Source organism: Mus caroli, chromosome 1, assembly GCF_900094665.2.
Source record: "Mus caroli chromosome 1, CAROLI_EIJ_v1.1, whole genome shotgun sequence".
NCBI classification, from domain to species: Eukaryota; Metazoa; Chordata; class Mammalia; order Rodentia; family Muridae; genus Mus; species Mus caroli.
In genome coordinates this window covers 152850572-152867192 of record NC_034570.1, presented here as the reverse complement: position 1 = coordinate 152867192, position 16621 = coordinate 152850572, and the positions used below count along the sequence as shown (strand labels likewise).

The following is a 16621-nucleotide window of genomic DNA, read 5'->3' as shown; positions in this document are numbered from 1 at the left end:
TGGGGGGTGGTGGAAGTGAGGGGACAGTGTCAGAAGCTTGGCAGGCTGTGACATTTGCAAAGGACCCTGGTGAAAACCATTTTCCTGCTGAAGCTCAGGAATCATGGTGACTACTTTTTATCAGTGTGCTTTGAATATTAACTGCCCACTATTTATAATTTCCACTTGTTTTCCAGCTTTTACAATCTTGGACAGCAGCCCAAAGCAGAGAATAGAGTTATTGTAATTTAGCCAGCATTAACTCATGAGCCAGTGAAACGAAGCCAGGGACCAGACATATAGTCCCAAGCTAAAGGTTCCCTCTCCCCATGTAATGGGCCAATAAAACCTAGTTCTATAAAATCTAATGCACATGCCTGAAATTGCAGCACTTAGGAAGTAGAGGCAGGAGAATTAGAAATTCAAGTTCATTCTCTGTTATGCAGCCAGTTCAAGGCCAGACTGGGCTACATGAGAGCCCAGTCCAGTTACATTTTCTTTGCTCTGATAAAATCAGCTAGTTGCAAAGCCCCTTGGGGGAGAAAGGATTTCTTTTGGCTTGCAGGTCCAGGTCACAGTCTATCAGTGCAGAATTCCCAAGGTGCCAGGGACTGGAAGCAGCTCCATACATTATGCCCACAGCCAAGGACAGGGAGGAATGGCTATGAGGTTCTTCCTTGTTCGATCCCGCTAATCTGATCAGAGCCCTGACTGCGAAATATCCACACTCAGAGTATGTCTTTTCACCTCAAATAACCAAGAAATAAAAATATCCCTCACAGGCATGGCCACAGGCCAATCTGATATATATAGTCCCTCACTGAGACTCTCTTTCTAGGTGACATGAGGTTGTGTCAAGTTGACAGTGAAAAACAAAACTACCCGTTGCAGACCTGATCTCAAAGGAATCAACTCTATACACGATCATAAATAAATAAGATACTACTTTATCTTGTGTTTTCAGGCTGTAACATTCAAATGATAGTATATAAACTTAATTCATAGGGATACTAAGTAAAAACAATATTGAGAAAAAAGTAATATATTGTTTTAACCATTTTTGTGACCTTACATAGGTCAGGTGTTGACATTTTCATGTGAACTTTTATTCTTCATTTCTTTTTCTGTTTTGCTAAAACAACATGCTTAGTTTAGCATTTGTTCTGAAACAACCAAGTCCCAGTGTCCAAGAACCAACCCCAAAGTTCATGAAATGGAAGAGTGTGAACAGACAGATCGGTGACTACACAGACTTGAGTTTATACTAGAGTTTCTGACTGAAGCGTAGTCCTGGCTTGTAGTACCATAGGTGGAGCCAAGGCTTTCCATCAGGAGACATAAGTTTCTAAAGTGACCAGAACAAAAGGCACTGCTTCTTGCTGGGAAATGCTTATGTTGTGCCACGCTAACATCAAAGAGTCACACCCAGTATTGACATGGAGTCTGGTCCTACCACTCCTAGCAGCCCGGTAGTGCTGTGTATTTCTAACAAGCTGAGAAGCAACATGAGAGTGTCGGGGGTGTGGTCTAGGACGAGTGTAGTGATTATGATTCAAAAAGGCTATGGCTGAGTCAAGGTGAGTCCCCATGTCATCATTGTGAAGTATGCCAGGCTAAGCCCTTGTGACACTGGAGCTCTCATTATTAAGATAATGGATTCTGAGCTTAGACTCAGTGGACAGCAAGTCTGAGCTCTGACTCTTACTTTCTATATAATATTTATTAGTTATTTGCATTTTTAAAAACTATTTAGTGTGTGTATGTGTGTGTGCACATGTGTGCATGTGTGTATGCACGTGTGCTTGTGTGTGTGTGTGTAGGTGCATGTTTGCCATGACATATGCCAGAAGACAATCTGTGAGAATCAGTTCTCTCCATTACGTTAGTTATAAAAATCAAGCTCAGGCTTGATACCAAGTGTCTTCCTGATGAGTTATTCCATGTCCCAACTTTCATTCTTCCACACACATTTCCATCAATTTCCTCACCCTAGGGATAAACAATGGTACTTAATCTATGGGCATAGTAAAGATGAAATAGACTAGTCCACACACAGCTCTTTGTTCTGGTTACTTACATTTGCATCACTGTGACCATAACACACAACAGAAACAACTCAAGGGAGGGAAATTGTATTGTGTATCCCCCCTCTCCATACAGTTCCAATGACAAATGAAGTTGCAATCCTACCAAAGTTCACATGGGACCAGTGAGTCTATTAGGCTTTCTTACAGAGCAATGGCTCAGTAGCTTTAGCCAGGAGAATGGGTGACCCTAAAGCAGTCACTCTAGAAGGTCTTTACCCACTGTGGATGGTGACACCTCTGTGGTTGCATAGATGGAGCCCCCTCCCCTAACCCTTCCCTAGATGTAGCCTCTAGCCCAGTGGTTCTCAGCCTGTGAATCATGACCCCTTTGAGGTTGAATGATCCTTTCCGGTGGTTATTGAAGGGCATTGAAGATCACAGACATTTATATTGCAATTCATAATAGTAGAAAATTACAATTATGAAGCAGCAACAAAAATAATTTTGTAGTTGGGCATCACCACAACATGAGGAACTGTATTAAAGGGTCACAGCATTAGGAAGGTTGAGGTTCACTACTCTAGTCCTTCTCAGAGATCGAAAGGCCATGCACAGTTAGTTCAGAATTGCACACAACTGATTGGAAGGTTTGGCAGGAAATTCAGGTTAGGGGACCCATGATGCTCTCCACCATCCTTCTAAGAGGGAAAACAAACAGTCAACAAACCCAGGAGTAATGATCTTTGGTGAGTAGGTACAACCTAAATTCTGAAAACGCAGGGGTTTGGCTCAGAGGATAGCCCTCCACAACACATGGCCATAACTTTCAAAGGCTCACCCCAGGTGACACACTTCTTCCAGCCAGGATCCACCTCCAAAATTTCAACAGTCTTCCATAATAGCACCATTATCTGGGGAACAGCATTTAAAACATAAGCCTATGGGAGACATTTCAACTCCAAAGTGCAGCATTTTATGGACAATGCCAAGATATACTGTCTGGCCTGAAGAACCGTCAAGCTCTCTTTGGCTATGGCTGTAGTGACCTCTGATTACCTAGGTGGCAGAATCTGGGGAACCCTGTGGCATGCGGCCCTCTGTGAGCAGGGATGCTGTGGAGGCGATGGTTGTTTTCAAGGAGAAGTATTCTGAGTTTGAAGTTTTATAGCTGGGATCCTGATGGGTGGGATCTGCCCAGTACCCAAAATATTCTTGAGGCCCTACCGTCATCTTGCACAACCACTTGGATTTTCTCTAAGTACGTTAACAGCTACATCTGTTTACCTGCCAACGCAAGCGAGCTCATTTTCCTTCCCCTAAAGCATTTTTTCCACATATTTTGCTTTTTTTGCTCCTGATTCTTTCTGTGAATCTTACTAAAAGCAGTTAGCAATAAGCCATACCACATGCCTGAATTCTATGCTGTCTTGAAGTCTAATCAGTCTAATCAGTCCATTACTTTTTAAATTCAGCCTTAAAAATTTCAAGACACAGGCCAAACCTAGACAAATTCTTTGCCAGAATATAATAATCATACAATGTAAGACATTCTAAGATTTTTTTTTTTGTAAACCCTGTATCTCCATATTTTCAAATCCCTCCTGCAAACCAGCTCCAAAGGCTGAGGAACTACATGGTCAGCTGAGTCACAACTCTACGTCTCTAGTACCTATCTGAGTTCATTACTTTTGCATTATTGAGACTACAGCATCTGAATAAACAACCTAAAGAGGGAATAGGTTGGTTTTAATGGGTCCCAGTCCATCATGGTGGGAAGATATGGGAAAAATCTCACAGTTTGGTGGAAGGAGCATGGGACCAAGTCTGTTCACATGCTGCCAAACCAGGAAGCAAGGAGTGAAATTGGACCCAGGGTTGGGTATAATTGTCAAGGGCCTAGTGACTTCTGCCAGAGAGCTCTACAGCAAGGCTCCAGAACTGCCCCACAGCACCATGAAATAAGGGCAAAGATTGGAAGCATGAACGTGTGAGTAGCACCTTCAGATTAAAACCATAAAATTAACTTGAGCTGTTATTCACTTCTTGAGGCATGGAAGAAATGGGGAAAATGGCCTGTTCTGACTGTAGGGAAACCTTCTGTGTCTCTGATGTATTAATTAATCCACTCTCCACGAGGGAGGTTAGAGATGGAATAGGTGTCTCACTCTTTTTTTTAAGTATTATTTATTTATTCCTGTGCAAGAGAATGTATAAGCACATGTGTGAGTATGTATGTATGTGTGTGTACAAGCATGTGCATGCCTATCTGCATGTACATGGAGACTAGAGGAGAGAATGAAGTAGTCTCATGCATTACACTCTCCACTTGTTCTTTGGAGGCTCATCTTTAGACCATTAGAAGAGCTTCAGAAGTCTCTCCTTGAATAGGATGCTAATGCAGTGGTTCTCAACCTGTGGGCCGTGACCCCTTTAGGGTTGAACGACTCTCTCACAGGGGTCACATATCAGATATCCTGCATATCAGATGTTTACATCATGATCTATAACAGTAGAAAAAAGTACAATTATGAACTAGCAATGAAAATGCTTTTATGGTTGATAATGTTTTCTTGGCTAAGCCAGAAGGCAGTAAGTTTCAGCGATCCCCTCCCCCACAACTCTCTCTCTTGGAGCTAGGGTTCCAGCATATGTTGGGCTTCCAGCTTATTATAGGTACAGGGATTCAGATACCAGCCTTCATGATTGTGCAGCAAGTGCTCTAAACCATTGAGCCCTCTGTCTAGTTTTGGGTTTTCCTTTTAAAGGAATAACCTGAGTGCCTGTTCTGATAACCAGTCAATACCTCTAGGAGCTTGTGGTCTCTCCTGGTTTAGACTTAACAGGAGAAACACATTTGGGAAACATTATCATGCCATTTTGGATAGATATCCATTTACATGCTGGACTGTGTGCTGTCTTGAGCCTTTGCACTGTTGGAAGATCTCATCAGAGCACCCCATTCCCTCAAGTCTCCATGTCTCTGTGATATTTTGAGACATTCTTACCATTTACTTTCTTTTAAAAATTTTTTTTTAAATGAAAGTATTAACCATCCCTGCCCAGGAGACCTTGAGGGTGGAGAGGAATCATCAAATTAAACATGAGAACTCATAAATCTGTAAGTTTTGGTCTTAAAGGTCGCTAAACCACCACACACACCAGCTACTCTTCTAGCTGTTTCTATACACCCAAGTGCACATCAAAGTACTTGTCTCTGTGAGTTGCTGCTGCTATAAGGTACAGATTTGGTTTTCTTCAACCATTAGTCAGTAACTGGGTAAAGCCACATAGAGAAATTCTGAGAAAGTGAAAAAAAAATGTGTACCATTTTCTTCATCCTCCAAACAAAACCTGGCTGTTATCCTCGAGTGAACCCAGACTCCCGTATTCCAGGAATATGACCGAGAAGAGCCACAGCGTTTATTTTTCCACTCTTTTCCAAACTGCAGTCCAAGTTAATGTGTATCTCTGTCCGGGATGCTCACAGTAGCTGTGGGTTATGCTGGCAAATACATGGATATTTCACTCTTAATGCTAGAACAGCTTATTTGTCCTTAAACATTATACTTTATACGGTATGCAGTCTTGGCAAATGAGTCTGGAGAATATGATATCTAGGAGAATCTGACTTGATTTGTGGGAGAATAGAGGTTAATACACTATAGGTAAATTAATAACCATTCCTCAGAAGTTTTCAAGAGATAAAATCAGTTTGTGTATGATATGTAATTTTTTTTCATGAACATACAACATTGCTGGCCTTACAGTTCCTGAGCTCTGGCTTATTTTTTGGGTAGCAGAGTAGGCCCAGAGTGATCTTTAAAATCCATTTTTGGCAGGTCCCTTTGTTATTCTCAGCAAGATTTGGTCAGATGACTAGTTGAGATTAGCCACAAAAGCAAAGCCTCAGGGCCTAGGGTGCTGGGTACTGAGTACTATACTTGATCTTAGCCAAAAGTCTGAGAAGCATGGGGTACTGAGTACTAAGTACTAAAATGGTCGTAACTGGCCATACACTAATTAAATGGGAAGAAATTGCTCACATGAAAACAGACCTTTCTTTTAGATTCATAGATAGTTAACAAAACTAAAACCACAAACATGTATTGCCCATCTATTTTATATGTCATGCTTGGTTCTTGGATAAGATGAGGAATAAAACAAACATTGTCTCTGCTTCTGAAGACATTGGATGCATTTACAGTGGTGTGGTTAAAGACTGTACCTATTTCTGTTGAGTAAGTTACCAAACCAAAGTGATCCAAACAGTTCATTACATTTGTGGCAAACACACACAATAGGTGTCTCAGCGATGCATGGTGCCTGTGTATTGTAGAATTGAGTCATGGTGTAAGGAGGCCTGGTCCTGCATGGTCATAATTAGGGAAGATATTACCAAGGAAACACCCATCCTGGAGTATGATGAAGAGCACGTGCCTTTTAACTGCTATGACGACTCTGGTGCTCTTTAATGACCCTGACAATGAAGGTTCTCAGTGAAAAAGCCCTCACTGTGGCTCTCGGAAGAAGTTCAGCTGGCACAGTGCTTGCCTAGCATGGCCCAGACCCTAGGTTTTATTCTTAGAAGAGATAGAGGCAGAAGGGTCAGGAATGAAAGATCATCCTTGCATGCACAGTAAGTTTATGGCTAGCCTGGGCTACATAAGACATTTTCTCTCTTTCTCATCTTCCTCTTTCTCCTCTTTCTTTTCTTATAAAAGAAAATAAGTCTCAAAAATATGCAAGTATAGACCAGGCAGAGGTTCTTATTTTTAATTTTTTTTACATGTCACCATGTCTCAAAATCCTCAAAAGGATGCAGCACAGTTGAAGGATCAAAAAGTAACATAATGAGAGAAGTTCATCTGAAAATCCCCAGGGTAAATAAAGCCTCTCTCTGGCAATTTCTGCTTGCACCTCTCCCTTCTTGCCTTTCCCAGGTCCTATGGCTGCCCACTGGCCATGTCCTCACAAAGAGGCCTCCCATACCTCTAAGCTGTATTTCACAAGCAAGTAACAGTGAAAAACACCTCTGTGTTGCTTGTCAAAGGTTAAACCCCACTCCTTCCTAAATCCCACCACTACCCATGTTGCTTGAGACACTGGTCCAGGCCCTGGTCAATCGTGAGGCACATTGCATAGAGCTCTGTGCAGAGTATGCCAAGTCGCCTCTGGGTCAAGTACTAACTAGTGCTCTCTAGGAAATGAGGCCCAGTAGGCTGATGGAGCATGTGGAGTAACTGAGGCTGCGGTGCCAGGGAAACATTCCTTGTTGAGATGACAGTTTGACTGAGATTCTGCTGAAGTTTTAGTCAGATAATGAACTTCACTCCTCCGAAGCAGGATCTGCATTTCTTTGTATATTTCTTTTTTTTTTAATTTTTAATATTTTTTATTACGTATTTTCCTCAATTACATTTCCAATGCTATCCCAAAAGTCCCCCATATCCCCCCCACTTCCCTACCCACCCCTTCCCATTCTTTTGGCCCTGGCATTCCCCTGTATTGGGGCATATAAAGTTTGCAAGTCCAATGGGCCTCTCTTTCCANTGATGGCCNACTAGGCCATCTTTNGATACNTATNCAGCTAGAGACAAGAGCTCNGGGGTACTGGTTAGTTCATCATGTTGTTCCCCCTATAGGGTTGCAGATCCCTTTAACTCCTTGGGTACTTTCTCTAGCTTCTCCATTGGGAGCCCTGTGATCCATCCGATAGCTGACTGTGAGCATCCACTTCTGTGTTTGCTAGGCCCCGGCATAGTCTCTTTCAGAGTTGATAAATGAAGTATTCCTATTGCCTAGAGGGAGCTTAAAAAAAAAAAAAAAAAAAAAAAAGAATTGAGCAAGCTGGATTGGGTATTGGTCTAGGGCACCACAAGAAGATCTACAGCATCAACTTACCCTGGGGACTCCCTGAGACTGAACCAGCAGCCAAAGAGCACCCGGGGCTGGACTTAGGCCCCCTATACTTTTGTAGCAGATGTGCAGCTTGGTCTTCATGTGGTTCCTCTAACAATTAGAGCAGGGGCTGTCTAGGTCTCTATTCCTTGCTACTGAATCCCCTTCCCCCTACCTGGGCTACCTTGTCTGGCTTCATCCTGCTTGGACTAGATGTCCCAGGGCGGGTGGTGCCCAACGTGGGGCTTCCCCTTCTCTGAGGAGAAGGAGAGTGGGGAATGGAGGGAGGGATTTGTAAAGATGAACTGAGAGCAGAGGAGGAAGGGGGCTTGTAATCAGGATGCAAAGTGAGTAAGCAAATAAAATAATGAAGTTTTAAAAACGAAAGGGATGGAAAAGGCTAAGAAAACCAAGGAGTAATATGGCTTATATATGCCTGCCTTGCTTAGAACAAAGCCTATGCTTTAGAGGAACAGAATACTTCTAGGTTTGGTGCTCTGACAGCAATCAGTGCCTGTCTGTGAACTACAATGCTATTCTCTTTACATGATACTCAGACTTAGCCACCACATAGATTTTTAACTTACATATTTAGAGTGAAAAACTCCAAAATGGAAAACCTATGTGTTATTTTAATCAAAAGATCACTTTAAAAACCAAATACTGATAAATGACACGAGCTATGTTAACCTATGAGACTTTTGAAGACAGGTCATTACAACAGTGATTCTCTCTGTCTTCTAGGTCCTGCTACTGATTGACATTCAAGTCTCTTACATTAACACCAACCATGAGGACTTCATCGGCTTTGCAAAGTACGTGAGATAACCGATCCTTGTATGCATTCCTACTGCTATTATTTTAAACATATGTTATTAATTCCTACTACAGCAATACTTCCTTTGGCAGGACAGTCTGGGCCAGGGTTATTCTGAATCCATCTACCTTGGAACCCCACAGTTATAGAGCAAGGAAATTTATTATTCTCTTTAGAAAAGACAGTAGTTGGGTCTTTTGTACAGTCATGTGCCTTCAATACTCATTATTCTTGGAAGATGATCTTCAGTGGGTACTTGAACTATCATAGATGAACAACAATAATCACACATTAAAATGTCAGGGTAATATTCTTTCTTCAATTAATGTCAAATACAATTCAAATTGTACCATATATCAAATAATATCAAGGTGGGTGTGGTGGTTCCCACTTGTAATCATAGCCTTTGGGAGGTTTAGTCAGGAGGATTGTTGTGAGCTGAATTCTACCAGCTTGATCTACAGAGTTAGAGGCTGTCTCAGAATGCAATGGACAAAGCCATATAAATAAAATCCAAACAAACAACCGGTAAGATCCAAAATAGTGAGCTGTTTAGACTTCCCTATACCACAATGAGGGGGCCTTAATTTCATTTAAAATTTAGATATGATCTGTTGGACTGACCATACTACTTTTTATAAAATACATATGATCCTCTGCCTTTCAGAGGGTTGTCTAATATGTGACAGGTATGTTAAACCTTAAAATGGCAAGCTCTTCAATTGTCTCACTGGCTTCTCTGAGTACTTTTAAAAGATGAGTGTTATCTTTACATCGTTAGAAATAACAGGAATGCTTTCTTCAATGTCAGTTTTTGGGATGGGAAAACACCAATAAGGATCTTTCAAATTTGTGGCATCTATGTAAGTAAGCTAGATGCAGTGTGTCAAAAGCGAAAACATGTTGCTACCCCAAGTCAAGATGATGGACCAAAAACCCAATGCCTTTTGGAAAGACTCAAGGCTTAAAAGCATCACAAAATCATTGTTACAATTTAAACTTTACTGAGCATTGTGGGTTTTATCCTCCTTGAGATATGGTCTCCTCTAGTCCATGCTAGCCTCAAACTATTTATGTAGCCAAAGATGGCCTTGAACTCTTGATCTTCCTGCCTCTGCTTCATCAGTGCTGAGTTTGCAGGTGTATACAACCCTACCCAGCTTTATCTCCTTTTCTGAGATCAATAGCTATCTGACTACCCATCCACCTATCTATTCACCTACCTACCTATCCACCTATCTACCTTCCATCTACCTATTTACCCACCCACCCACCTACTTACCAACTTATGTACCTACCTACCTACCTACCTACCTACCTACCTACCTACCTACCAACCCACCTACCCACTTGTCTGTCTGTCTGTCAATCTACTGATCACTCTCTGTTCTTTGCTTTCTTTCTTTTGATAGGCTAGGGTTCATTTCTTTTTCCAATAAATTTCAGTATATTTTACCTCAGAGGTTGCAGGGATACATTATTGTATTGATTTTTAGGTTTTCAAAGAAAATTTTCAAGCCTAGAGCTTTCAGACACAGCCTTTGATACAGTGTCTCTGTGATCCAGGGAATGGCTTCTGATTGCCAGTGAGTTGGGCTGTATTTTGTTGAAGAAAAAGAAGTGCTGTTATAACTTTCCCAGAAGATGGAAATGCTGCATGGTTCTCCCCCAAACTTTCTTTTAAAGAGCTGGTCTGGGAGTCAGCAGCTGGGTTGTTTTTGCTTTTGCTTTTGTGTTTGTGTTTCCTCTTACTGATTTAACAAACAGAACAAGGAATAATCAGTCTTGTGTCCCTGTGAGAACTGTTAGAAGATAAATCAATGAAATTAGAAATTAGGTGGAAATGTGTTAGAAAACTATGGTGTAGTCTGTTAAGGTAAGTCTGTCTGTCTGTCTATCTATCTATCTATCTATCTATCTATCTATCTATCTATCTATATCTCTATCTCATCTCTCTCTCCTTCCCTCCCTTCTTTCTCTTCTATCTCTCTCTCTGCCCCTTCCCCCTTACTTGTTTGCCTGGCCTGTTCTCCTCACCCTTTCTCTTCCCATACATAAAACCAAAATAATTTGATCACAGGACTCTCTGTTCCTTTTTAAAATGTGTGTGTGTGTGTGTGTGTGTGTGTAGTTTGTAATACATGTGTGTATGTATATAGGTGGTATATAGTGTATGGTGGACATGTAGGATCATGTGCCCATGCACACATCTGCAGAGCCAGAGGACAAAGCTGGCTGTCTTCTGTTACTCCATGCCTTACTCTTTTGTAAGACCTGGTGTCTGAACTGGATGGAAGTTTATCATCTCTGCTACACTGGCTGGCCAGTGAGTTCCAGGGACCTATCTGTTGCCGACTCCTAATGCTGGGGTTACTGGCACCTATAGCCATGAGTGGTTGTGTGAGTGGGGGCTGAGAATTTGAACTGAAGTACCCATGCTTGGATGGCAAGCACCCACTGAACTACCTCCCCAGCCATGCGGTTTTATTTTGTATTAAAGTTTATAATAACTTTTCTATGATTGCCTCCGGAATATTTTTAGATGCTAATTTCATTATTCCAAAGACAATGCTTAATTTTTCATTAATATGTGTTAATGACATAGTGATGGCTCTCAGCAAGCTATTTCAATACATGCATACAGCACGCTCGATCAGATTTAGCCCCTGTTGATTCCATCCCCCATTTTTCTAGTAATCCCATCAAAGATACTGTTTGGCGCTAAGAATCAAAGGTAAATGTTCTTTCCATTTGTATGCGGAGTACATTTCCGTGTGATGTGAGGTCATCACGAAGATGGGGAAATGTTCATTTCAAAATCACTTTGAAGGATTGTGGTATTTTCTGTGCTTTTAAAAATTAAAAAAGTATGGTCGTAGCTATAAATTTTAAAGTTGGCAGGGGTGCTGTTTCCATCAAGGAAGAAAAATCAAGCCATATTTGAAGATAATTGTGTAAGTATTTCTGAGTTCCAAAGATAGAAAAGCAAGGTCTAGGACGGAAGAAAAGAGGCTCCTGGGTCCTAAGAGTTTCAGTGAGTCGTCACGAGCGTACCGGCCCTCAGGCTTGTGGGATAGCAACATATGTAGGCACGTGTGATGTTTGCAATGAAGCTGACTTTCTGATCTGAAAGTGTTCTTTTGTTGTTATTGTTTTTTTTAAAGGAAAAACAAATGCTAAAACTAGACTGACAGAATCTTTACTTTTAGAATACAATCAGAGCATCTCCAGGTTCCTTCTGCCACGGAATCTATTCTCCACTGAAGGCCTTCCTTCTCCACCTCACGGTTGTTTATTAACTGTAGCCATAAAATCCGTGCCATGTGCAATAAGCCCTGCTGAAGGCTGGCCTTGGAATTTCCTGACTTCTAAAACGTTGTGTTTCAACTATAACAATATAATTTCTGAACCTAAAAGTTCAACATTTCAGATGAAAATATCAACTTTCCTCATGACTTAAAGTTTAATTTGTCCTTCTTCCTCATTGGGGGGAAAATCTCCTAAATTATATTTTCTTAAGTAACCTACCTCGTCTTTGCTATTTGAGAAAATGAGGCCTGGGCCAGCTGTCTGTCAGTTCCCAGCATTCCCAGCAGTCACACTGTTTGAACAGAAGGGCAAATGCCTTCGCCTAATGTCTTGGGAAGTGAAAGTTCAAATTCTTGTGCCCTTCTTGGATTCATTCTTGGACCCAAATTGCCTCTGGAGTCCCCAAGATTTATGCAGTGCGTGGTTTAAGAGAACTGAAGCCCCGGTCATGGACCATTAAAGACACATCCCCCCACCCTAAGCAGCAGACCTCAAGGTCAGTTTAGCTTCCCGTCTGCTGAGGAGATCTGAACACCTGTTTTCTCACACTTGAAACGACACAGTGAGCTTACTTCAGATCTTGTTATGTGAGCACCATGAAAATGCTGGGGCCTGGGACCCTCACTGTGTCTCTCTGCAGATCCTGCGGAATGCCTCTGTTGCCGTTTATCAAAGGCAGTGAGTTTAAGCCTTCCACTAAACGCCAGAGCCAGCAGGGCAGGGCCTTTCCTGTTACATTCTTCTTTCTTGTTTCCCTACAGCGAAAATAACTTCTAAAGTAATGATGTTCCTTGTTCCTGCTCTTTACCCCGGAGTGTCCCCTCTCTTTAGTTGTGCAGCCAGAGCTGGGCTACCAGGGTATAACAGAGGGGTTTTTGTTTTGTTTTTTGAGGGATTGTTTTGTTTTTGACTCATATCCAAGTTTAGGGATAAAATGTTTGAATGTTTGGTCCCTGGTCGGGGTGGTTATCAGGTAGAACTCTTAAGTGTAGACAAATTGAAAAGACATTGCAAGTATCACTCCTCTACATTAGCATAAAGAATGCAGAGAGTGGGAGAAAGATCATTCTCTAGGGAAGAGTACACTCATTGGTAACCCAGTGCCAAATGATCATACATGAAAGCATACATACAAGTAACATTATGCACATTGAGCAGGTTGTATTTATGTATTTAGAATTATATATAGACAATCCATGCCTGTCATCTGACACCCTTGAGTACTCCTTATTGACAAGGTCTGGCCCTTTGCTTCAGTGGTCTATGATCTTCCACACACTCTGGTCTGGTTTTTCTCTTTCTACTCCAGTCTTTCTTCTTCAGCCATCTTTAGAGGCAGCTGATCCTTTGCTGTCTTTCTTCCTTAGGCTGCTTCCTTCGTTAGTCATAACATTATGACTAACCAAACTCCCTGACCCCAGTGCTTGTTCACCAACTCTGTTGGAAGACTCTGAATCCAGATCTTTGTTCTAGGATCTTTTATCCTGAACTACTCATGATGTTTGGCCTCTGCCAGAATGTTCTGCTTATGTGTCCAAGAGAAGCCTCAACCCAGCATCTCCTGAAGGCATTTCCATGTCATAGCCTGCAGTTCTTCCCTTGTCTCCTCTCTCTGTGGATACTCCCTTAGTTGCTTAAACTGGAAATCAGACATCATTCTGTGTTTCTTATTCTCTCTCTCCCTCCCTCCGTCCCTCCGTCCCTCCGTCCCTCTGTCCCTCCGTCCCTCCCTCCCTCCCTCCCTCTCTTCCCCCTCCCTCCTTCCCTCCCTCCCCCTCTCCCCTCTCTATCCTTGTTAACTCTGTTTGGTTTTATTTCCATGTTATGTTTCTGAGTTTGACTCCTTCCCTCAGCCATTGTTGCTTTTCTTCTCTTATTTGGGTTGCTACACAAGTTTCCCTGCCTCCTGTCCAGGTCTTTTTCACTCTTTTGAGGATTCTCCATTGCTTTCAGGATAAAGTCTGAATTAATTAGCACGACTCCCAATGTCTTTTATCCCTGTCTTCTGCTTCTAACTTCAGCTGGCTACATGGTTATCAGCTCTTTCTAGTCTAACCCCCCAAATTTATATTCCAGCATTTCATAGTCCCCAAATAAATATTTCTTTACTACATGCATATACTATGGTTCTTTAGAGTATTTGAATTTGTTTTGCAGCTAGACATTGATAGTTTGATTGTATATAAGCATGGCATAAAAATAAAATCCCAACAATGTTTCTTAAGAAGCTGGTGAGATGGCTCAGTAGGCAAAGGTGCTACTGCCAACCCTGACAACCTAGATCAGTCCCCAGGACCACATGGTGAAAGAAAAGAAGTGACTCAGACAGATTGTCCTCTGACCACCACACACGTACAGTGGCACAGGGGCTGTTACATCTCTTCCCCAGACAAACAAACAAACAAACAAACAAACAAACACATCAGCAATGTATTTCTTAAGGAACTACCTTCAGCTTTGTGTTTGGTGTTATCAATGGATCGATGGTAGAAGAACTAAACTGCATACAGTACACCATCTGCTATCAAAGTGTGGACATTGTTGGAGAAGCAAGAAAGACCTGCCTATACCACCAGCCAGGTTATACAGTATAGGCACAAACCCAAGGCTTTGGGGCTCATGGCAAGGAGAGATAACTGGAGGCTTCTCAGAAGACAGAATGTATAAAGGGAACTTGATTTGACTATAAACACTGAGGAGAAACCCAACATCTGAAGGAGCTGGTCTGGGTTGGCTGCCTCTTCTCTTTCTGGCTTTAGAATCAATACTGCCCATTTTGGGGAAGTAATTTTTATAAAAGCAGTTCTTCGGCCAAACTATTTTCTGGCTTAGAAACACTAAATGCTATCTGTTCTTCTTTCAAATACTCTGTAACTGGCCTCAATGTAAGCTTATTTGTCTAGAAGAATTTTAAGGCCATTTACAAACTGCATCCATGAATTCACAGTCAAAGCTTTGCCTTCAGCTTCCCTGAGTCCTCCCCTCTCCACACCGTGGCTTTGTTGGCTCCCTCCTTGTAGAATACAGTGAATGTTTTCTTGTGTTAAAATTCACATTTTACATTTTCTACAAAAGTCTTAGGACAGCAGACTGAAATAGTATTCCTGGTCTTTGAATGTTGCAAGCAATTCCCAGGTATAAGGACTTAGTTGATGAATGGTCACACATATCCCTAGCACACTCTTCTGAATTTCTGTCTCTGTGTTGTTCACAGAGGAGGACATGGCAGAAGAAGTGATGTCATGGCTTCTTTTGTTTGGATGGCTTCTAATGGGCTTAATTTTATAAAAATTTCAATTTTTCTATTATTTACTTTAAAGACCATTATGTCTTAAGTATGCGTGCAATAGACTGAATATGGTTTTATGCTGCTGTATCTGGCAAAACTTTGCACAGTGAAAGAGACATTCATACACATAATAGGAGCTGAGGTAATTGTATCCCAAATCTGAAAAATAGGACTCTTCTTTTTCTTTTCTTTTTAATATAGTCCCTTGTTTTAATAAAGCTTATCCTTTATTTGTTGTGTGTATGTATACACACACACACCTTCTTCACTTGAACTCACACTTTTGGTTAAAAAGACCATACCTTATTCATCTTACTTCTTCAAGGTTGTTGCACTAAAATTGTTTGATTTGTGTCAAATTAAAACACAGTATAGTAACATATGTTATATGATAGCCGAGATAACCTAGCACATATCCATATCCAAGAATAAAACTAAAGACTCAAATTAACTTTAATTCTTCACATGTTCTATTATGAACACATTCTTAAATAATTCAGCAACTCAGTTACCAAGAATTATGATAATGGGTGTATTTTAATTAAATAGCTTGCTTTTTTATTATTTGTGGAACAACTGTGTGAACCCAATTACATAATTACCAGCCATATGTTTGAATTTATGGGGGCAGTGGCTAAAAAAAAAGTATTCATTAGGTAGAAAGTAATGGTAGTTAGTATTTACTCTAACCCTAGTACTTTAGATTGGCTCATAAGTAAATCTGTTTTTCCTCTGTGTAAGCGGCAGAGAGCAAACAAGCATTGTTCCCTACAGGATCCCTGTCAGCAGAAACATCCACTATCTAACATTGCTAATATTTTGAGAGAAATGCTGTGGCTCAGTGCATTTGGATCTAGAAGGAGCCCAAGAAGGCTTTGTGTGTATATCAGGGAAGCATCCTTGCCTACCATGGAGGAGGTCTTAGATTCAATCTCTAACACTGCAGATAACCCCAATCAGAAGCCAAAACTAACTACCCAGACAGACAAAACCTTGAGCCCAAGAGACAACTTATCCAGCCCACCCTCCTTCTCTGTCCGAGTCACCCACACCCCTGATGATTCACAGCTTCACACTTTGCCACTGATCATACTAATTAGAGGCTTGTTAAAGGTGTGCCACCTTAAAGACACAAGCACAACCAAGGCACACTCACATTGCAGTAGACATTTTCCTGTTTATTCCTAGAAGATGGGTGAACCCAGGAGGTCCCTGGAAAGGTGACTTTGGAGAGACAATGTAGGGGGAGAGAAAGAGACAGAGAGAGACAGAGAGAGAGAGACAGAGAGAGACAGAGAGAGA

The 16621-nt window shown here is 41.4% G+C and overlaps 1 protein-coding gene across 6 annotated transcripts in view; it reads left to right on the top strand.

Annotated features, from left to right (window-relative positions):
- Dnm3 (dynamin 3) overlaps positions 1 to 16621 on the top strand; it is a 462213-nt gene that overhangs the window by 173612 nt on the left and 271980 nt on the right. For all 6 annotated transcript variants that reach the window (XM_029478106.1, XM_029478097.1, XM_029478095.1 and 3 more), the window contains exon 12: positions 8649 to 8719. In XM_029478106.1, coding sequence (XP_029333966.1) covers positions 8649 to 8719 — 71 coding nt within the window. The remainder of the gene's footprint in view (positions 1 to 8648; positions 8720 to 16621) is intronic.